The sequence below is a fragment of the Pelophylax lessonae genome, assembly GCF_965119305.1.
Source record: "Pelophylax lessonae genome assembly, chromosome: 2".
Taxonomy (NCBI): domain Eukaryota; kingdom Metazoa; phylum Chordata; class Amphibia; order Anura; family Ranidae; genus Pelophylax; species Pelophylax lessonae.
The window spans coordinates 55,128,315-55,152,721 of record NC_138769.1 but is presented as its reverse complement, the minus strand read 5'-3'; the positions used below and the strand labels follow the sequence as shown (position 1 = coordinate 55,152,721).

Sequence of the window (24,407 nt, the reverse complement as noted above, 5' to 3'; positions counted from 1 at the left end):
TAAGCCCCCATTAACATTGGCACGATTTGACAGGTAAAATCGCATGTCAAATCACAAACCTATTGCTGGCAATGGCAGCATCCCAATAGGTGCAATTCCGCACCGATTTCCTAAAGTAGGTCCTGCACTGCTTTTGGTTACTTCAGGGGTGACCAGAAAGACAGTTGTGCATGAAACCCGCACAGTGCATGAACCCACACAGATGTCTTTCAAGTCGCCCCAGAAGTTGGACTAAAATGTGTTAATGAAGTTGTATGATTTAAAAGCGTTGCTCAGTGTGAATGAGGGCTTAATGATTTATTTATTTATTTTTTGGTGGTGGTATTTACCTTACATTTGATATTTTACTTCAATGAATTGACTCTTTTATTACTTCATGTGATATTTACGAAAAAAGGGTCATGTAACCTTTAGAGCCCATTCACACTGGGGCGACACGACTTGGTGGGGCGACCTGTGAAGTCGTGGTGCACAGCGTGCACTGCGACCTCGGTGCGACTTGCGCGGACTTCATATAATTGAAGTCAATGCAAGTCGCCCCAAAGTAGTACAGGACCCTTTTTCTAAGTCGGAGCGACTTGTGTCGCTCCTATTAGAACGGGTCCTGTGCTAATCTATGGCAGGCGACCCACCGTGACTTGTCAGGCGACTTGGTCGCGCTAGTGTGAATGGTGGCTTAGTGAATTGACCCCATTGTAACAACAGATTGGTGACAGTTTTGAGGCAGCATCAGCTATTCAGGCATATATATATATATATATATATATATATATATATATATATATATATATATATATATATATATATATATAGTAAATATTTTGCAGGGTTTACATTCTTATGAATTGTGTGGATGTTTCATATTGATCATGCTCTTTGGAAAACCTACTGTGTTTTTGATTAGTATTTTGAATCAAACAACTGTTATTTACCTAATATATGCAGGAATAAAATTAAAATAAGCTGTTTGTTAGAAGGATACAGTTGGTACTCTTTTTAAATAAAAATGGCTCTTTAAATGGCTTTTTTTTTTTTTTCAAATTTAATTTTTGTAGGAAACCTTTTATATAGCAGAGTTTTGTTTGATAATTTGTTCATTATAAAGCTTTGCTCATCTTAATAGGCATCTAGTTCGATGTATTTGCAAAGGATTGTTATTGTGTCATTCATAATATAATTTCTTTAATTGGGGTGTGGGGAGGGGGGGGGGTGTTGTTGGTTTTGAGAGGTTGAGCCTCCCCAGGTAGAAAGCTTCAACCACTGCAGAAAAACACGGTGTAATAAAGCTCTTATTAGTGCCTTTTCAGTGGACAGTAATATGTTTGATTTAAAAAAAAAATGTATGTATGTAAGTTTCATTCTTTTATTTTGTTAGAATTTACATTTGAGTTGTGACCTAGATAACGCCATCTGTGTGTAGCTGAGTAGAGGAATGCGGCAGATGCGGAAGCATCCCTCATCAGTGAAGTGTAAATTACCTCTCGCACAGACAGGCTGCCAGATTTGCTTTCATTTTCGTTTCTTAGTCCTGCAGCTTGTGATGCTAGGAATGCAAAACCATCTATTATTTATTTGAGTCATCAAGGCGGGCCTGTGCTGGAGATTCTCATTGGATTGGGATTTGTCTTTGTTCTGTTTACATCTGTGATCTCACTGCTCATTTTCAGCCAGCAGAGCTCGGCGGCGTGCTAATATTATACCAGCTGGCAGAGGATGTGCCTGCTTCCAGTACAGTGTGTGGACATTTGTCTGAACCAGTAATGTGCAGAGATTTTTCCCCTTGTCTTTCATTCCCCAGGCACTGTTATTAACGCAGTGAGCTGCAGAAGGGCAGTAAGCCAGATTTCCTATTATTATTATTATTATTATTATTATTTTTGCATCAAGAAAGGTATACTCTTGCATGCTGTGTTTTGACTAGTGATCTCATTAACCTGTTCCAGATTACTCAGCTATGTATATACTTGTATTTCCATTTTTTATATATTTTTACGTGGAAAGGTAGTGCTTTTATTAGCTGATTAGAAGAACTGGCTGTCACTCCTAAAGCCTGTAAAGCCTCGTACACACGTCGAAAATCACCAGGGGAATTTTCGTCCGACGACCGATCTGCCGATTTTCGGCTTGTTAGTATGATGCTTCCAACAACCGACTCCGACTTTTCGCCCGAAAAAAATCTTGTGTGCAGGCTATAAAATTTCTGCCCGCCGTCAAAACACTGTCGATTTTCGTGCAGTCAGTACAGATTTCGACAGGGAAAAATCTAATGAGCAAGACTGGGCATGCTCAGAGAAGAAAGAACACAAAGCAAACCAACACATGACATCACTTCTGAAGTAGATTTTTGTCGGGCGAGAAAATTCGTGTGCAGTCTAGGCACATTCCAACCAACAAAACACAACTCTGGACAAAAGACGGACGATCGGTCGGCCCATAATCGTTGCGTGTGTTGGCCGATTTCTATGGAGGAAGGGGCGCTCCTGACTCCTGTTGAAGGCTTATGGCCGGTTCCCGATCAGCGCAGGGGTGCCACCCCTTTGTCAGAACACAATAGCTCAGCAGGGGAGACAGCTGTACTAACATTGTTGTGATTGTTAGTACAGCAGCTACAACCTGAGCTGGCAGGATTTTTTTTCATTCAGCCCGCCAGGTTGAGCGATTAAACTAGTGGTGTGTGTACAAGGCTTAAGGGTGTACAAGTAAATATGCTGCTTGCTCTGTTGGTGTTACACCCAGTATACGTCAGCATTATTGCTGTATAAACACATCATGTACAAAAAAAATATTTACAAAGCAGCAGCTCAAAGCAAAATTCTAGGCAGATCGCTAAATACACGTTTTGTTCTGTACATATTCATTAAATGTTTTAAGACCCCACACACACAATCAGAAAATCGGACATAAAATACTGCTTTCCAATCGATTTTATGATAATCTGGTTGTTGGTACACAACTTTAGAGGGCCAATCACAACAATTTATCCAAAGGGAAAAACGCAAATTTTTCTTGTACGACTTTTGTTTAATTAGTAGGATTTTCATCCCGAAAATGTAATCTAAATACAATACTTCCCTGCCGTTTTTTATTCTGTCATATGAGAATTTTCTTAAGTTGAGTAACCTATTTATTTTCAAAATGAGACTAGCATGCAAAAAAAAAATGGACAATCATTCGCCGATATTCTCATAATGTGTAGTTGTGTACGAGGCTTTAGGCTCGGTTCTCACTATAAACTGCATGTAAATCACACGGGAAGCTTTTCTCATTCCTCTTCAATTCACATGATTTAGTGTGATGCAATTAATGTTTTTAAAAGGAATGGGCTCAAATCGCACCAAAGAGATGCATGCAGCAATTATGGAACCGCACTGCAACCAGATTGCCTGATCGTTTTGTACCATGTGATCTGGTGGTGGCATATTCACTGCGTTTTTGTGACCTGCATTTTAATGTGTCGTCAAGATTGCACTGACAGCCACTGCAGATTGCAATCTGCATTCGGGGGAGGAAGCGCCCAAGGATAGCGGTTTCCCACATCACATAGCCTTAAAGTGTAAAAAATAGATTGCATTTTGACAAATTGAATGCAAAGGAACCTCAAGCTTGAAAAGAAGAGCACACAGCAAACATGTAAAGAGCTGATCACTATATATTTCCTTTTTTTCTGGTGGCTACAATGCCTTCCAGGGCTCTATGGATCCCTGCTGCAGCCACCCTTGTGTGCGTGCTTCTAGATGGGGCTATGAGCAAGTGTATGTAAGCTACATGCATTGTTAGCCTCCAAGCCTAGGATGACAAGCGGCTCCTTTACTCCCTCCTCCTCCAAGTGAGTGGACTAACAGAAGCTGAAGCCTGCACTGCCTGATTCATGTGATGTAGTCCATGCAGATACTCCTCTGCAGGAGGTTAGGGGAAGCCGCTCTTAGGCTGGCCATTCATTATACATATTTCTCATTCAATTTCCTTTAGATTTACCTTCAACTATGTAGTGCAGGGGCCTGCCTGATTGCCTACAAATGAAGTGTTTAGGTTTGACTGCATTTTATGTTTTTGGTAAATTTAAAGGACAATTGTATAATGCATTGGAGATTTAAACACAGTTCCCATCTTTCTGACCAAGTTTCATGTTAAAGTCAGATTTAGGATGTAACCTAAACCATGGTCAACATGCACAGCTTTCCCTCCCCTCTTTTTTTTTATTTTACAGAATCACAGGATTCTTCTCCACAGCATCCTGCCAGATTTAAAGTAGACATGGCTGTGTGCAGCTCTGTTTGCACACCCAAGTCATTCAATTGTCAGAGTACAGGTCCATCTCCCGCAATGGCAGAGGAGTTACAGTACTCAATAGAGCACAAGTGTGGTGATGGCACTGCACTTGTAGTCCATTAATACTTCTTCCAGCTCCGTAGCTAAGAGTCCATTCATACTTGTGTGACCTAAAAAAAAAAGTGCGGTTTCCATTGCGACTTTGGATGAGTACGACTTTGACCAATGTGATCCTTTTGTTTGTGCCCTACAAAGTCATTGTTTAAGGCCCATACACACGCACCGATTGTTGGCCGACCGATCGGCCGTCTTTTGTCCAGTGTTCTGTCGGTTGAAATGTGCTCTAGACTGCACACAAATTTTGTCGGCCAACAACAACCAACTGCAGAAGTGATGTCATGTTCTGGTTTACTTTCCGTGTGTTTTTTTCTTCTCTGAGCATCCCCAGTCTTGCTCATCACATTTTTGTCGGCCAAAATCTGTACTGACTGAGGAACAATCGGCCGTTCTGGTGACGGCCAACAAAAATTTTATAGCATGCACACCAGATTTTGTTCGGCCGAAAAGTCGCAGTCGGTTGTCGGAAGCATCATACTAACAAGCCGACAATCGGCCGATCGGACGTTGGCCGTAAATTTTCGGCCAATCGGTGCGTGTGTACGGGCCTTTAGTTTCTTTCTTTTCTAACGAATTCTACATTTTCAAAATGATTTGCATCTTTAAATTGATTGACTGATTCAAATTTTGTATGAAGAATATCTGGTTGTTAAGGAGTGAGCTGGGAAACTGGCCGCTGCGTCCTTAACAACTGATCTGTCAGCTGGTTTCCCCCCACTGACAGCTGAATGTAAAAAAAGGATGGGAATGCAAAATGGGAGAAAATGTCGTGGGGTCCTCCCCCCTAATGAATACCAGACCCCTCAGGTCTGGTATGGATTTCAGGGGAACCCCCACTCCAAAATGTAAGAAAACTGTGTTTTCCCCCAATCCATAGCAGACCCTTACCCGAGCATGCAGACGGCAGGCTATGAAAGGGGGTCTAGTGAGCGCCCCCCCTCCCCTCTTGAGCCATACCAGGCCTCATGCCCACATACCACCCCACCCCTCCCTAATGCACCTCACCATGATGGGGACTAGGGCAGCTTCCCCACAATCCTGACTGGTGGTTGTGGGGTTTTGCGGGCAGGGAGCCTACATATCCTGCTGCCTCCAGGCCCCCCACCAACCCTAAAATGTGAATGAGGGTCCAAAGTCACATGACAAGTAGCACAAGTATGAATGTGGCCTAAAGGTCTGTACTGAGTGGCCAGAGCATTCGACCTGCAATGCTGTGCAGGCTCAAAATCAAACAGAAAAATACATATTTTTTCTTTTTGAAGAATGGGTGAATTTTTAAAATTGTTAATTTTTTTTTTTCTAATGGTGGAGTTCTCCTTTTAAGCACATACAGTATCTCACAAAAAGTGAGTACACCGCTCACATTTTGGAAATATTTTATAATATCTTTTCATGTGACAACACTGAAGAAATAACACTTTGCTACAATGTAAAGTAGTGAGTGTACAGCTTGTATAACAGTGTAAATTTGCTGTCCCATCAAAATAACTCAACATACAGCCATTAATGTCTAAACCGCTGGCAACAAAAGTGAGTACACCCCTAAGTGACCATGTCCGAATTGGGCCCAATTAGCCATTTTCCCTCCCCGGTGTCATGTGACTCGTTGGTGTTACAAGGTCTCAGGTGTGAATGGGGAGCAGGCGTGTTTAAATTTGATGTTATCGCTTTCACTCTCTCATACTGGTCGCTGGAAGTTCAACATGACACCTCATGGCAAAGAACTCTCTGAGGATCTGAAAAAAAAAAAAATTGTTGCTCTACATCAAGATGGCCTAGGCTATAAGAAGATTGCCTAGTCACTGAAACTGAGCTCCAGCATGGTGGCCAAGACCATACAGCGGTTTAACAGGACAGGATCTACTCAGAACAGGCCTCGCCATGGTCGACCAAGGAAGTTGAGTGCATGTGCTCAGCGTCAAATTCAGAGATTATTTTTGGGAAATAGATGTATGAGTGCTGCCAACATTGCTGCAGAGGTTGAAGGAGTGGGGGGGTCCACCTGTCATTGCTCAAACCATACGCTGCACACTGCATCAAATTGATCTGCATGGTTGTCGTCCCAGAAGGAAGCCTCTTCTAAAGATGATGCACAAGAAAGCCTGCTAACAGTTTGCTGAAGACAAGCAGACAAAGGACATGGATTACTGGAACCATGTCCTGTGGTCTGACGAGACCGAGATAAACTTATTTGGGTTCAGATGGTGTTCAAGCGTGTGTGGCGGCAACCAGGTCAGGAGTACAAAGACAAGTGTGTATTGCCTACAGTCAAGCATGGTGGTGGGAGTGTCATGGTCTGGGGCTGCATGAGTGCTGCCGACACTGGGGAGCTACAGTTCTTTGAGGGAACCATGAATGTCAACATGTACTGTGACATACTGAAGCAAAGCATGATCCCCTCCCTTCGGAGACTGGGCTGCAGGGCAGTATTCCAACATAACGACCCCAAACACACCTCCAAGACGACCACTGCCTTGCTAAAGAAGCTGAGGGTAAAGGTGATGGACTGGGCAAGCATGTCTCCAGACCTAAACCCTATTGAGCATCTGTGGGGCATCCTCAGACGTTGGAGGAGCGCAAGGTCTCTAACATCCACCAGCTCTGTGATGTCGTCATGAAGGAGTGGAAGAGGACTCCAGTGGCAACCTGTGAAGCTCTGGTGAACTCCATGCCCAGGAAGGTTAAGGCAGTGCTGGATAATAATGGTGGCCACACAAAATATTGACACTTTGGGCCCAATTTGGACATTTTCACTTAGGGGTGTACTCCCTTTTGTTGCCAGTGGATTAGACATTAATGACTGTGTGTTGAGTTATTTTGAGGGGACAGCAAATTTACACTGTTAGCGCTGGTTCACATACACGCAACGCTACTTCCCGGGGCGACCTCCGAGATTGCGGTGCGAGCGACACGCCGCGACCTCGGAGCGGCCGCCACGGACTTCATAACATTGAAGTCTATGGCGGTCGCCTCCTGGTCACCCCAAAGAAGCTCCGGACCCTTTTTCTAAGTCGGAGCGACTTGTGTCGCTCCTATTAGAACGGGTCCGCAGCTTCCCTATGGGAGGCGACCAGGTCGCCTCACAGGTCGCCTTAGTGTGAACGGGGGCTTATACAAGCTGTACACTCACTACTTTACATTGTAGCAAAGTGTCATTTCTTCAGTGTTGTCACATGAAAAGATATAATAAAATATTTACATAAATGTGAGGGGTGTACTAACTTTTGTGAGATACTGTATATGGACTGAATGTACTGGGGAAAAGAATGTAATAAAAATTGAGCATTTAATACAGCTTTATGCCTGTGCCACTCTTTAACACAAGAAAATTGAGCATATCCTGAGCCTAAATAAGGAAAGGGGCGCAAGTGGTTTGTTAATGAGGAGTATTTGCTGCATGTTCTATGCTGCACCTGCGACTGACATGGCACAGAGAGAAGCAGAACTGGCGCTGGATCCCTCTGGCTGCCTCCCCATTCAGCTGGGATCGGGAGGGAGGAGGAAGTCTGTTAACTCTGCAGGCCCCGCATGTGTAGCGTTATTACTGGAGAGGAGAGAGACGTGAGCTGTCTGCAGATCTCTGATTAGGCACTCGGAAATAGAAGCTGGAGCTGATGGTGCAAACTCACCTAGAACAGCTTCAGCCTACGTTCAAATTGGGCCGATTTTACATATCAAATCAGAGCCTATTGCTGGCAATGGTAACGTCCGAATAGGTGCGACACTGACTTTGCGGCGATGCACTGATTCCCAAGAGTCGTTTCTGCACTACTTTCGGGGAGGCGATTTTCAATGGACATCGGGGCAGGAACTCGCACAGATGTCTGTCAAATCGCCCCCAAAATCAGACTGAAAATGCCAGTTTGGAATCGTGCGAGGTTAGCTGAACTTGCACGATTTCAAACCAAGTTTCTTATAATGCCACAGGAAGCTTTGTTAAAGCCACCATCAGACAAAGCCAGTACAGATCACCAAGGACCAGCACTCTTGCATGGCAGGCAAAGGAAAGATTGTGTTCTAGAGTGGGGGCATTAAAGCAAACCTTTTTGTTATATCATGCCCATATTCTGGGCATGGATAACTGAAGTAGTTGGACGTGAAGACCTAATCCATCATTACACAAGCATCTGTTTTTCCTAGCTCAGAACTGTTTTTCCCTATAGGGCTTAGGGCAGAATTAGGATGGGGCTTGAGATTGCCTGCTGGAACTACCTTGCCTTTCTTCATGGCAATAAACAAGCATGTTTGGTCTATCCAAGCCTTTTATGTCATGGTTTTATGTGATTGTATTTATTTTTTTCAAATAAAATGGTAATTGGGTTGTGTGTGTGGGAGTTTTTTTTTTTTTTCCCCTTTCTTCCTTCTAGATATATAGGTAGCGCTGTAGAGCCCTGTGCATTGCACACCCAATCCATTGTTTTGCATTTAATGCACTTTTTTTTTTTTAAAGAAAGGTGGAAATAAGCCCTCAAGACTGGACACTTTTAGGCTCGGTTCACACTATTAAAATGCGTGAACTAACGCGTTTCAGGTGCCGGTTCCCGCGTCGCATGTCTCTGGCAGACAGTTCACACTTCCCTATGCAAACTGCTGTGGGTGTCAATACAAAGTTAACCACTTAAGCCCCGGAAGATTTTACCCCCTTTCTGACCAGGGGGTATTTTGCGATTCGGCACTGCGTGATTTTAACGGACAATTGCGCGGTCGTGCGATGCTGTACCTAAACGAATTTGACGTCCTTTTTTTCCCACAAACAGAGCTTTCTTTTGGTGGTATTTGGTCACCTGTGCGTTCTTCTTTTTTTTTTTTTTTTTTTTTTTTTTTTTGATCATGCGCTATAATTAAAAGAAAAAAAAAAAAAAAAAGCGTCAATTTTGCAAAAATAACAATATTTTTCAAATTTTTTTATATGAAATTCCCCCCAAAAAAATGTAAAAATTAAATTTTTTGCCAAATTTGTTTTCTGCTACATATGTTTGGTAAAAAAAATCACAAAAAGCGTATTTTGATTGGTTTGCGCAAAAGTTATTGCGTTTACTAACTAAGGGAAAGATTTTTGTTTTTTTTTTTTTTTTTTAACGAGTAATGGTGGCGATCTGCGTTTTTTTTTTTTTTTTTTTTTTTTTTTTTTTTTGCGGGACTGCGACATTGCGGCGGACAGATCGGACCCTTGACTGATATTTTTGACACTTTTTGGGGGTACCAGTGACATTACTACAGTAATCAGTGCTATACATATGCACTGTTACTGTAAAAATGACACTGGCAGGGAAGGGGTTAACTTTATTAGAGATGCAGTGACTGTGTCCCTAGGGGCGTGCTTCTTACTGTGCAGGGATGTGGCTGTGTGTGTAACAGCACAGATCAATGGTCCTACATAGCAGGACCGTATGATCTGTGCTGTTACACAGGGGAGAATGACAGGCGGCTTTGTTTACATTAGCCGCCTGCCTTTCTCCCTTCACTGCGGACGATCGCGAGTGACCGGCGGACATCGGGTCCGCCGGTCACATGCACGGAGGTGTCTGTGAACGAGCCGAGGCGTGCGCCCGCCCGCTATTGGCTCGCAGGCTCGTGACGTACCGGTACGTCACTTTGCCTGGCCGGGGCTGACCGCCGCAGTATATGTACTTGCGGCGGTCGGCAACCGGTTAATGACACCCCCAGATCGCTTCGCATACCACAGTGCGAACTGCCAAAAGGTGCAGGAATCAGATTACATGGGTATGAACACTCATGCGATCTGATTCCAGTGCAGACCAAAGAAAGGGTTCGGTTCTGCACCATTTTGGTGTGAGTGCGGTGCAAATTCAGCCATACAATCTGTATGGCTGAATTCGTATCACACAGACATCCCATGTGATCTGAACAGCATCTCGGTACAAATCACATGCCTTGTCAAACATCACAATAGTTCCCTTCCCGCCTTATTCCCTTCCTGCTCAGGCCATTTTTCTGTTTTCAGTGCTGTCACACTCAGGCATGTAAAAATGTACCCACATGAAATATTTTTTTGCAACCGAGAGCTTTCTTTTGTTGGTGTTTAGTTATAAACTGTTTTGATTTTTTGCTATGTAAATGGAAAAAAAAATGTGAAAAATGTGTTAGTTTGTTTATAAAGTTTTGCAAATAAAAAAATGTTCTTCATTAATTTAGGCCAAAATGTATTCTGCTACATTTCTTTGGTAAAAAAAAAAGATAACTGACCTCCAGTATATAATCTGTGAAAATTAGTCTACAAAACTATGGTGTATGTGTATCGAGATATGTATATACAGTAAAACTTTGGTTTGAGAGCGCTTTGCAAGACAAGCAAATTTTTTAAAATAAATTTTGACTTGATATACAAGTGATGTCTTGATATACAAGTAGCGTCATGTCACAACTGGATATAAAAGAGAAGAGAGGCGCCTGTAAGTGTAGCAATATTGTTACATTTAATAAAGGTTCAATATTTAGCAGCTCACATGGTTGATGATTAGAAGAGGCACATCTAAGTATGCAGGCATCTGGGGTAAAGCTGTCCAGATAGACCGTCCTGCACACTGCCATATTCATCACACCCTTCCAAGTGAAAGATTTAACACCAACATGTCAGAAAATTCAAAAACTGAATCCACTGAGTTGCAATAACCCCATTATGTCCGTATTCACTTTGCAGGGGGGAAAAGAAGGGAGAGTTTACTTCCTCTTTAATTTCAGCCTTTAGTCTGTTGGGATATGGCCTGAACACCAAACGACCAAAGGACTCACTATCCAAATAACACCATTCCTACAGTAAGGCATGGAGGTGGTAATATCCTGTTATTTGGGGGGGGGGGGGGGAGGGTGGTTCTGCAGCAGGGACTGGAGCACTTGTCAGGATAGAAGAAAAATGGGTGGAGCAAAATACTGTCCAATTTTTGAGAAAATCTGCTCCCCTCTGCCAGAAAGTTAATGGGAAGCAGGTTTGTCTTTTAAACATGACAATGACCCAAAGCACACAGCAAAACTAACCACACAGTTGTTAAGGGAGAGAACAGTAATTGTCCTTGCATGGCTTAGTCCGAGCGCAGACTTAAACCCCATTAAAAAATCTGTGGAATGACTTGAAGACTGCAGTCCACAAGCAGTCACCATCAAATTTAGAAGTGCGAGACATATCCCAACAGACCCTGGACCCTGGAATCCAGTTCTCTGGGCATGTCAGGCTGGGGAACAGAAAACGAACTGTGTGGTGAGACCAGGCCCGTGTGGTTAGGACTCTTTTTTTTTTTTGTTCCATCCACAGTACTTCACCTGGATTATATGCCGGACCAAGCCTGTGAGACCCTTACGCTGTATGGTTTAGGGGTCCACACTGTCCGGTAAGTGCCAACTACCTAGGGGAGAGGACCATCACCATCGCACTATTGTTGCATGCATTTATTTCCAGCACTTGAGCACCTTTTCGGGTTATCTTCATAACCAAAAGACTTTCACTTGCCACTTGCTGACTACTGCACTTTTTGTTTTTTGATATTGGACTTTTTATATGTCATTTACCTGATTCATTTACATTTTTTTATCAATTGCATTATATATGAGGTGGTGATCTGCACTTTTAACATATATATGTCAAGAGATTTCTATATATTTATTTTTTATATTTACTTGTTGATTTGAGATTCTATGTGGTATTTATTTACACATGCATCCATTATAAATATTTAGCACTTTGAGCACTTTATTAGCATTCACACACCCAAATCTGCGCTGTCTTCCCCACATTTGCACGCATATCCCAACAGACCAAAGGCTGTAAAGGTGGTCCAACAAAATACTGACTCAAGGGGGGTGGGGGTAATACTTTTTCCAACTCAGTGATTCTGTTTTTAAAAATTTTTTCTGACATGTTGGCGTTATATCTTTCACTTGGATGTTATAAGTTGCACTGTATAAATACAGCTGGATAAAACAAGAACTGTGTCTATCTTCATTTCAGGCTGCAAAGCAACAAAATGTGATTATTTTTAATGGGGGGCGATTCTTTTCTATACCCACTGTGCACACTGTGTGTATATATTTGAAAATCAATCCAGAAGTAATGACGGCTTATCTAATTTCTTGAAAATTTGTACATACCACATGTGAGACTTTTTCAGTGTCTGGACTGATTATGTGCCGGACTTTGTATCTTACAAATCAACCAATTGTGTCAAATCACGTACTGTAATGGTTGATTCTATGGGAATGTCCAGGGACTATAGCTTAGTGTAGAGTCACCTATAGCAGTCCTAATTCCTATAAGCCAAGCAATACTATACTACTGGTACATGGCTGCCCTCAGGAATGCCATGTTCACTGGCCAGGAAGTACATGAGGCTAAAGAAAGGAAGAACAGAAGAGTTCCAGGAGTGCAGTTGTCGGCAGAGGATGACTGGTGTTTCGCAGGAACATAGACGTGCGAACGGGTCTGTGCAGGCAGAAATGTGGTCAAGAAACAGGCCAGGTCTAGTACAGGTGGGTGACAAAGCCAACACTGCACTGGAGTGGCTGTGGTCAGGAGCACTGTTGTTGACTTACACTGGTCTGGTGACACTGGGGACTAGTGTGGCAGCAATCATGGACACTGATGCTGGCACAAAGAATGGTATGGCGATAATCAAGGACACAGTTGCTGGCTTACCCTGGTGCTGTGAAACTGCAGCTGGTGTAGCAGTGATATGGAACGCATGTTGCCCACATACATTGATTTGGTGACACTGGGGCAGGTGTGGCAGTATGACTGGTGTGGCGGTGATTAGGGGTACTGACTGGCAGCACTGGTCTGGTGATATTGTACTGCTGGGGAAATGAATAGAGACAATGGCTGGCGGCACTGATGTGCAGTGATATCAGAGCAGCCAACATTGTACATGATCACCACCACAGCCATATGCTGTCACCATAGTAACACTGCACTTGTTTTGGTGACTATGGTGAAGAAGAAGAAGGAAAAAAAAAAAAAAATGTGTGTGTGTGTATGTATATATATATATATATATATATATATATATATATATATATATATATATATATATATATATATATATATATATATATATATATATATATATATATATATATATATATTCCACACTAATAGAGCTTTCTTTTGGTGGTATTTATTCACCACTGGGATTTATTTTTTGCTAAAAAAAGAAAAACAAAGAGACCAAAAATTTTGAAAAAAAAAAGTTTCTTGGTATCTATCAGAAAACTTTGTAGATAAGTAATTTTCTCCTTCACTGATGTGCACTGATGAGGCGGAACTAATATGCCGCACTGATGGGCACTAAAAGGCAGCACTGATTGGTGTCACTGATGGGCATGACTGGCATCACTTGCTGGGCACTGTTGGGGCTGCACTGTAAACAGGGCACTGATGATTAGTTCCCTGTTTACATGTAGAGTCTCCCCTGCGAGCAGATACCGCTGTTCCTCTCTCCTCGCCTCACACTGTCAGTGCGGGTGAGAGTGGTGACAATGGGGTGAAGTCATTTCAGAATAAGAGGAGATGGGTTAAAGCGGAGTTCCGGACACGGAAATGTTTTTTCAATAAAAATACCCCCGGGACAGTCAGGGCTAGTACATTCCACAATGGATAGCCTCTGTACTGTCCCGGGTCGCACTTACCTTGAAAATTTCTTCTCCAGCGCTGCCATCTCGGATGTGGGCAGCTGAAGCCAGCGCGTCCTCTTCCGTGTCCTCTTCTCCCAGAATGTCCTGCACCGGCCCCACTCGTCACTTCCTGTGCGGGCACGCCATCCCTCCACAGCTTCTGGACATGCCCAGAAGCTGTTTAGCAGGGAATGAGGCGCCGCACCGGAAGTGACGAGCGGGGCCGGTGCAGGCACATTGATTCCTGGGAGCGATGACGTTCAGCTCCCAGAAATCAGTGCAAAGAGGAAGTGACGGCGCGGGCCGCGGCCGCAGAGGGAGGAAGTGGAAGAAAGGAGAGTATATTTTCTTCAATAACAAGGTAAGTAAACAAAAAAAAAAAAATCGTAACCATCCATTTCTTTTTCAGGTGACTAAAAGCAAGCAGATGGCCCAAAATCGATTATGTCGATTTTGTGGCCGGAAGTCCTCTTTAAGACTCTTTATGAGAAAAATAAAATAAAAATTATAATCCCCATTACACAGAGCAGCACCAATCCTCCTCTTTCGGAGTTCCCTACTGGTTTCTATTAGTTCTTCAGCTCAGTTTGCCCCCATATCAAGTGGCTTGCAATGGGGGCACACCTGCGCTTTCTGCATAGACGCTCACATACCGCAGCTCGGTTCAGTCTCCCGCTCCCTCCTTAGCAGGAGCCAATGGCTGTGAGGTGAGGGAGAGAGAGAGAGAGTAGTCCTGCTACTCTGGTGCTCAGCAATAGATCAAAAGAGGAGTTGGGGGGGGGGGGGGGGTTGACTGGCAATAATGCATTAGCCTTTAGAACCACTTTAGGTTAGCTTGATGTAATTTGCATAGACCGCATATGAACATTTCCGTTTTTCACTTGTGCACCAGTGCGCAGAAGTGAAATAAGTGGTTTGGCTTATGAGATTTATGGCCTTATGCTAATAGGATAGCATGTTCTTAAGAGACACGGTCATTAAACCATACTTGGCTCAATATATCTGACAGTGTGCATTAAGTACTAACTGTACCTACTTATACATTGCATCTCTTCTTTAAAATATAATTCGACTGATTAACAGAAAAAAAAAAGTAAGGTTTTTTTTTTGCAGAAGAGACTGTTTCTCTTCTGCAATAAAACTCGTTTTCTTTTTTTTTTTAATTTTTATTTAATGGTATGCAATAATACAGAACAGAATGATAACACAATCAGCAGTAACAACAGTATCCAAGCAACAGGTTCAATACAATGGGTAGAGAGGTACTCTTAACACATTAGGAATGTTAGCTAAGTAGATCAGGAGCAATCAGGCATTGAGATCGTATCTCTGCAGAAGTTTCCTGCACCTAAAACGATACGTAATACAGCATGGAGAACCTAAGTTAGCGATATCAGCGTACATCAATCTGGTGGAAAAAGAGCGAACGAGAACGGGCACTACATAATGCTGCAAGGGCAAACAAAATACGAGAGTAGATCAAAAGATAATAAGGCAAAGAACATATAACTGTTCTCCGCATCATTCATGCCCAATTGTCATAGCATACTAAATAACATTTTCAGGTTTTTTTTGTAAGACGAGGAAAGGATAGAAGTTGAAAAAGGTTAAGAAAAGGCCAAAGATGAGAAAAGGAAATGAGTGGGAGAAGTGCAGCGAAAAAAGGGGGGGGGGAGATAAGGGGAGCCCTGACGCTGTCGACATTCCAGAACTGGTAGTTTCCCCCTTAGGAATAGTGTCCTTAAGAATAGGTCAGATATTCATCCGAGAACAGGAACGGGTCCCACTGCAGCCACCGATCCCTGTGGACCTCCACCCTGTCCCCGAGGGAAGACACCAAACTCTCCATTTGCTGAATATCATTCACCCTGGCGAACCATTGAGAAACTGTAGGCGGTGATTTGTTGCTTCCATGCGCTGGGGATGCATGCCCTAGCAGTGTTGAGAAGGTGCTTCAATAACGATTTACTGTATTTCCTGCTAGACATAGGGGTTAAATTAAGGAGCACTGCTGCTTGATAATCTATAAGAGATAAGAGTCAGTTTATGAACGATCCCCAGTACCTGCAGCCAGAAGGGGCGCACCCAAGGGCATTCCCAAAAAATGTGTAGAATTGTTCCCGGTTGTGTGTTGCAGCGACAACACAATGGACTGTGGCCGGGAAACATTGATGCCAGGACAGAAGGGGTTCGATACCAGCGCGTAAGAATTTTTATAGGTAAATTCTTGGTATTTGTTATTTAAGGAAGACTTGTGGGCGAAGAAAATATAAAACTCCTTTTCTACCTGCCAGCAATGTTCTTTTAATTGTACACCCAAAAGTGTAGTCCAATCTCAGTATGTCTTGTGTGCAAGGATGGATAGTTTGCTGCAGGTGTGTTGATGTATGTTCAGAGGATAAGGTTTTACTATCAGCATTTTATTAAGTAGAAATTATGATTTGATAGACCCCAGGTATGATATGAATTCTTGTGTATATCTTTTAGAACAGGGCTTGACAAATTTGCTTTGAATCTACTAGCTAGCTAAAATAGTTGGGAGCCAGCTTTTTTGTCAAGCCCTGTCATAGGGGGTGATTCCCACGCCCTCCACAGGGGACTCCCCAGATCCCTCTGCATTCAACATGGGGGGCCTCCGCTGATCCCCGACCACCCCCCCCCCCCGCTTGCCAGCATATTTTGTCAGTACAGTCTTATGGAGGGGGGAATGACAGGAGCTGGGGCCCCTGAGCATTGTATTGTACACTGTCCGCCTAGACCACCTGTAGTTCCATGGTTAAATGGGTCCCAGCAGAGGATGGGAGAGATGAGCAGAGGGCTCAGCCCTGAATACATGCAGTACAAGGCAGAGCCTGAAGAAAGGATCTCTCCGCTCCGCATACACTGGGGGCTGTGCTGGGCTATCCTTCACCTCACACAGGAGCCCCGCACTGAATGGGTACCCATGTGTGTCTGTGTGCCTCTACTACACTCTATACAGGAGACAAGTCACTATGCCGGCAGATGCTGGCCGCCTTTCTCTGCTCTCTACCTCAGTCGTCTTCCCATAACCCCCCTTTCTGTCTCTGCTTGTCAGAGTGACGGCTATAAGTCTGGCTCTAGAATTGAACAGCCTTTACTAGCTGCACCCAGAACTGAGGTTCGACAAAGCCCGTCCACAGAAAAAAAAAGGGGGGGGGGGGCACAGCCTGCAATAAATGTGATTTAGAGAAGAAGAAATTCTGCGTTTTGGTCTGCGAGCGGAGAGATAATGGGCGTGTGACGTTCATGGTGCTGGCATGCGATAGGCTAACTGATAGCGGCTTTAGGACTTGCTCATGCCTTGTGCTAACAAGTGAATGGGCCTAAAATCTTAGGCGCCAGCAGGCAATTTCTAGTCGCAATTGAGACCTGGCGTCTGGGATTTGTCTAGCCCTGTTTTTAGAATGTGTAATGTGTCCCATCAGCATTCTTCCCCTTATAGTATTAGGCATGTTTGGTGTCCAACTGATTTACTTTTACATTTGTATAGCCACATTTAATGAATGCATTTATCACAGCAGGAATTATAATATGAATGGTATTTGCTCATACCATTTACTAGACTATTACAGGCAGTTTGGCAAGGCTCATTGATGTCATCGACTTGCATATTTCAGAGATGAGGTGTCGTGTGCAAATCGACTTCCCCATTCTCGTCTCCACCCAGCTTGGAGTCATCACACTTCATTATCTTCACATTTTGTTTTGTGTCCATTAAAAAAATGAACACATATTTGATCTATATATACACTATATTGTCAAAAGTATTGCCACGTGCACTTGCCACAAATTGATGTATCTATACATCTTTTTGCTCAAGTGGCTGTACCTGGTACCGTTTTTTTAGAGCCAACTGGTGGCTTTCTTGCACTGGTCCAAATCCTAGACTATTGTATCAGCGATCGATTGGGGGGGGGGGGGGGGGGGGTGACTTGCAATAGTGCATTAGGGCAGCTAACCAGAGCTGAAGCTCTACGGTACACTAGATTGTAAAACTATGGATTCAAACGGATCCATCCTGTGGATTCATCTTTATATTGTAACCACACAGTGGGAAAATTTAATAACTGTACATTTATTAATAAATTATGTTGGCAGAATCCATTAGGGCTACGTCGCTAGCCTGTGAGGGTTTTTGGAGTGAGCGTGCGCCGCAGGAGGCACGCTCCCGCTCGGTCACGGACCCCCGCGGGCACTCGCGATCGTCCGTGACAGCGGGAGAAAGGCAGGCGGCTAATGTAAACAAAGCCGCCTGTCAGTTCTCCCTGTGTAAGAATGATGATCAAACGGTTCTACTATGTAGGACCGTTGATCACTGTTCTTACACATCAAGCCACAGCCAATCACAGTTAGAAGCACGCCCCTAGGGACACACTTAACCCCTCCCTCTCCAATACAGTTAACTCCTTCACTGCCAGTGTCATTTTTACAGTAACAGTGCATATGTATAGCACTGATTACTGTAGTAATGTCACTGGTAACCCCAAAAGTGTAAAAAATGTCAGTCAAGGGTCCGATCTGTCCGCCCCAATGTCGCAGTCCCGCAAAAAAAATCGCAGATCGCCGCCATTACGCACTAAAAAAAAATGACAAAAATCTTTCCCTTAGTAAACGCAATAACTTTTGCGCAAACCAATCAAAATATGCTTTTTGCGACTTTTTTTTTTTTTTACCAAACATATGGTAATAAAAAAAATTGGCCTCAAATGTTAAATTTTGATTTTACATTTTTTTTGGGGGGAATTTCATATAAAAAAGTGAAAAATATTGTTATTTTTGCAAAATTGACGCTCTTTTTTTTTGTTTATAGCGCATGATCAAAAAATCGCACAGGTGATCAAATACCACCAAAAGAAAGCTCTGTTTGTGGGATAAAAAGGACGTCAAATTTGTTTAGGTACAGCGTCGCACGACCGCGCAATTGTCCGTTAAAGTCACGCAGTGCCGAATCGCAAAATAGGCCCTGGTCAGGAAGGGGGTAAAATCTTCCGGGGCTTAAGTGGTTAAATTATCTTCCTTGTTCCCCCCCAAGGGCCAGGTATTTTCCAACATAGATCAGCTAAAGACCATCAAGCACTTCAAATCAAAATAACTAAGAGGGATTCTGCCCAGTCACTGCATCTCACACCAACCAAAATTGACAGTTCCCCGCACCCTAAACGGAAGCGTTCAGTGTGTGGGCAGTGTGAACAGACCCTAATTGTTCAAAAGAAGAGCTGGATTGTATTTTTGGAATATTAATATATATTTTTTTATGACTTGAAAATGTAAGATTTTGTGTATGTAAATCTGCTTAACTATAATTAGGAACTAATTTTTAAAATTAATTTGCGGACAGAATCATGGTTGGTTCTCTCTTTAATTTGTTTATATAGTGAAAACTTACAATTAACGTATGCCCTTCTTCTTCTTTTTTTTTTTTTCAGTTGTGCCCCAAATTTCTGCATACCAACTCCACGAGTCATACTTGGCCTTTCAGTGCTGTGGCAGAACTTATAGGTATGTTTTCTTTAAATTTTGTCTGTTTTATAAGAATGAAAAAAACGTTTTAGGGCTCATTTATACTTTCTTCGACTTCAACACACATTAAAGCGCCTACCGCTTCAAAATGCTTTGGTGATGCTTTTTTTAAAGTTTTAAGGGCTCCTTTACACTTCAAAATATGGCTTTGGACACACTTTTTTTTTAAAGCTGTCTGAATGCCAGTCAAAGTCCCTGTCACTAAATAAAATGGTTAGCTTACAGTTCTGTTTACACTTTGCGTTTGCTTTGCTTCAAAAATTGTACCCCATGTCGCTTTGGTGGTTCTCCAAGGCATCTTCAAAGACTTCATAGAAATCCTATGACAAAGCTCGCTTGATACCTCTGCAGCTTTTCAGCGTCTTTAATTCAGCTCTAGTTTTGCTTTGTTTTGGAAGAATTGCAGGTATAAGATCAATACACACACACACGGCATTTGTCAAGCTTCATTAAAGCTTAAAAAAAAAAAAAAACTCTGAAGCACCGCAGAAGCATCAAAAACATGTTGAAGCAGTAGGCGCTTTAATGCGTGTTGAAGTCGAAGTGTAAATGAGCCCTTATAAAGCGTGGCAGATACCCTGTGTGCGTGTCATCTTATACCTGCAATACCTCCAAAACAAAGTGAAGCCAAACCTGAGTTAAAGCCTCAAAAGCTGAAGGTGCTCTAAGCTAGCTTTTTCATAGACTTCTGTGGAGGCTTTGAAGATGCTTTGAAGCACCACTAAAGTGGCGTATAGTTTTTTGAAGCAAAGCAAATGCAAGGTGTAAAGAGGACTGTAAGCTAACCATTTTATTTGGTGACAGGAGCTTTGACTGGCGTTCAGAGAGCTTTAAAAAAGCGTGTCTGAAGCCATGTTTTGAAGCAAGTATAAATAATCCCTAAATTTTGCTCATTTTTGCCAATTTTCTTAGCTAGAGTTTATCCTTGATGTCTGAAATTATCCATTACCTCGTCCATTATTTCAGCCTGTTAGGGCTGATATTTCAGCTTTAGAATAATGAAATAAATGAACTGCTGCCATCTAAAAACTTTCATGTAACAGGTGCATGAGCCACACATTTAAACCAAAGTCCATAAGGGTCAATACAGTCTTAAGTGGGATGGGAAGGAGAGTCCACCATGTTAGGGCAGCCGTCCAGAAACCAACGCCAGGGGTTCCACAGACCTAGAGACAAAGAAAAATAGAGGCACCTCTAAGTGTAGACTTGTAAACACATTTATTTAGTAAAAATATGCACTCACATCCGTAAGTAAGCAGGTACGCATGAGAAAAACATTCCTAGAGGTTCCAAGGTGGGTGAGTGGGTGGTGAATAATATCATCCAGTCTATGCAGCCATCCTAATAGGACTGAGCCCTCTTCGCCGTGGCCAGCAGTAACTGCGGAGCGGGAACAAGGCTCGGAGTCTGTCGATGAAAACGAGGCTTGGCCTGCAGTCGAATGCGGATGACGTCACTGGAGATGCTACACGTTTCTGGCAATACGCACGCTCGGAAACGCGTCGCATCTCCTGTGACATCATCCACATTCGACTGCAGACCAAGCCTCGTTTTCATCGACATAATTCGAGCCTCGTCCCCGCTCCAGCTCCGCCGTTACTGCCGGCCACGAAGAGGGCTCAGTCCTATTAGGATGGCTGCATAGACTGGATGATACTATTCACCACCCACCCACCTTGGAACCTCCAGAAGGGTTTTTTCATGTGTACCTGCTTACTTACGGATGTGAGTGCATATTTTTACTAAATAAATGTGTTTACAAGTCTACACTTAGAGGCACCTCTGTTTTTGTTTATCTAAAAACTTTCTCTGATATTTACTTAGGGCTCTTTCAAACGGTCCGCCTCCGTAGGCGGATCCGTGCTGCTCAGCGGGGATCGATCCGCGATCCCCGCTGAGCCGGCGGATGACAGCTCCGTCTCCGCTTGCAGTGCGGAGAGGGAGGTATCACAGCCCCCGCTGCTCTCTATGGGGAATCGGATGAGAGCAGACCGCCTGTCCTCTCTCTTCCGATCGCATCCGATCCCCAGGATGGATGGAAAATAGGGTTTCCATCCGTCCGGATTTCACGGACAGGATCGGATGCGGATGGCAGCGGGTGTCAGCGGACATGTCACCGCTGACATCCGCTGCTCCATAGGGCTGAATGGGCATCCGATCAGATCTGCCTGAAAAACTGACAGGCGGATCTGATCGGACCGCCCGTGTGAAAGAGTCCTTACTGTGATTCCAGACACGATTATCTTGATGCATTCTTCGTGTCAACAGAATAGGAAGAATATGATGGGGATGACTGAAAACCCTCGTTGGGGATGAAATCAGTGAAAAATCTTTACAAAAGATGGTGGAAGAAGTTAGCGAGAGGTTCTTTACCTGCACAAAAATGATCTAGGTGGAATGGCTTGTAGAAATTGTAGAACTTCGCTTAGGGTACCGTACAGTGCCTTGCGAAAGTATTCGGCCCCCTTGAACTTTGCAACCTTTTGCCACATTTCAGGCTTCAAACATAAAAATATAAAACTGTAATTTTTTTGTGAAGAATCAAAAACAAGTGGGACACAATCATGAAGTGGAACGAAAATTATTGGATATTTCAAACTTTAACAAATAAAAAACTGAAAAATTGGGCGTGCAAAATTATTCAGCCCCCTTAAGTTAATACTTTGTAGCGCCACCTTTTGCTGCGATTTACAGCTGTAAGCCGCTTGGGGTATGTCTCTATCAGTTTTGCACATCGAGAGACTGAAATTTTTGCCCATTCCTCCTTGCAAAACAGTTTGAGCTCAGTGAGGTTGGATGGAGAGCGTTTGTGAACAGCAGTTTTCAGTTCTTTCCACAGACTCTCGATTGGATTCAGGTCTGGACTTTGACTTGGCCATTCTAACACCTGGATATGTTTATTTGTGAACCATTTCATTGTAGATTTTGCTTTATGTTTCGGATCATTGTCTTGTTGGAAGACAAATCTCCGTCCCAGTCTCGGATCTTTTGCAGACTCCATCAGGTTTTCTTCCAGAATGGTCCTGTATTTGGCTCCATCCATCTTCCCATCAATTTTAACCATCTTCCCTGTCCCTGCTGAAGAAAAGCAGGCCCAAACCATGATGCTGCCACCACCATGTTTGACAGTGGGGATGGTGTGTTCAGGGTGATGAGCTGTTTTGCTTTTATGCCAAACATAACGTTTTGCATTGTTGCCAAAAAGTTTGATTTTGGTTTCGTCTTACCAGAGCACCTTCTTCCACATGTTTGGTGTGTCTCCCAGGTGGCTTGTGGCAAACTTTAAACAACACTTTTTATGGATATCTTTAAGAAATGGCTTTCTTCTTGTCACTCTTCCATAAAGGCCAGATTTGTGCAGTATACGACTGATTGTTGTCCTATGGACAGAGTCTCCCACCTCAGCTGTAGATCTCTGCAGTTCATCCAGAGTGATCATGGGCCTCTTGGCTGCATCTCTGATCAGTCTTCTCCTTGTATGCAATCAAAAAATTGGGGGAGCAAACCCTGAACATGTATTTCTCTATCGCTCATTGACAGACGTAGTCTTCTTGATTCTCAAGAGCTGGGTTATGTTGTCTCCGCAGGAGTAGGACTAGGCAGAATGACAAAACGTTCTGGCTCCACCTTAGGGGCAGTCCCTGAGGGTATATCCTCCCTCTCTCTGCTACAGGGAATCAGTTTTTTTCTGTCTAGTCAGGAGTAAGGACCTAAGCTCCTTGCTGGGATCTTTTGGTCCTGGCAAGACTTTTTTTCTTTAAGAAAAAGACATTTTTTAGGTAGTTTTCTCCAGTGTTTTTTTCCTGTGAGATCTTCAAGCAAAAATGCCGGACTGGGCGACACTTGTGGTCACCCCAGCCGGCCTACGAGCGCGTGCAGACCAGGCATTGCGCTTGGTCGGCCGCGACATATTCAAGTAAGTATGCGGGGCCGGGCGACGGGCTGGATGTGAGATCCAGTGGTCACCCCGGTTTCTGCCTAAAAGGCGCGTGCAGACCAGTGCGCTGAGTCGGCCGCGACGGAGTCCCAGTAAAGGGACTGACTTTGCGAGTTAAAGCTTGCTTGGACGCCAGGACCAGAGAGTCGAGGCGTCCACAAACCCCCACCCCGGTGGAGAGGGTATTATGAAGAGAGGGTGCCTGTCGGTTCGGTATGGTGAGTAAAACGTTCCCTTTTTTTCCTCATTTATGAGGCAGTATATATTATGGGCCCCTCCATATATGGTCAGTATATATCTGACACTTACAAGTCCCCCTTGTAATACAGCATGTGTTTGTGGGAAGTGGACTTGGTTCAAGAGCTAACACTCTACCCAGCAGACTGTAACATTACAGCAGACATAGGAGGTATAATCCTACCTTATGTGCAGTGTATCTCTGTAGATCCATATGTCACCTCTCAGCAGAGTGCAGGTGGATGTGCTGGGAAGACGATATCGGCGGTCCGCCGCCATTTTGCCGTAGACCGAATACATATATGTCCTCAGGTCACGCCGGCCGCCATGTTTTTGGAGTCTTATGTCTCTTCTATGGGGGCGGCCATGTTTTGTGAGCCCAGCTTCCTCGTGGAGGGCTGGGAACGCCGGAAGGCGTACACAGGGGGCGGAGCCACGCCTTCTGCCCGGGAAAAAGCAAACAGCTCCTTCCAGTCTGTGTAAGACAGACGCTGGCTGCAGTTTGTTGGAAACTGCACTGCATCGGTTGGTGAGCCTTGGGGGTCCCTCTCTCTCTCTCTGGGATCGAGAAGCAGGTACTCTGAGGGGCGCTATTGCGCTAGGGGGAGACACACAAAAAAAAAAAAAAAAAAAAAAAAAAAGTTTTTTTGTTTATTGCTGGCAAAGTGTCCTGTATTAACATGGA

The 24,407-nt window shown here is 43.6% G+C and overlaps 1 protein-coding gene across 1 annotated transcript in view; it reads left to right on the top strand.

Moving 5' to 3' along the window:
* The window catches only part of MORC3 (MORC family CW-type zinc finger 3), a 121,553-nt gene that overhangs the window by 5,759 nt on the left and 91,387 nt on the right, over positions 1-24,407 (top strand). The window contains exon 2 of the mRNA XM_082246955.1: positions 19,455-19,527. Coding sequence (XP_082103081.1) covers positions 19,455-19,527 — 73 coding nt within the window. The remainder of the gene's footprint in view (positions 1-19,454; positions 19,528-24,407) is intronic.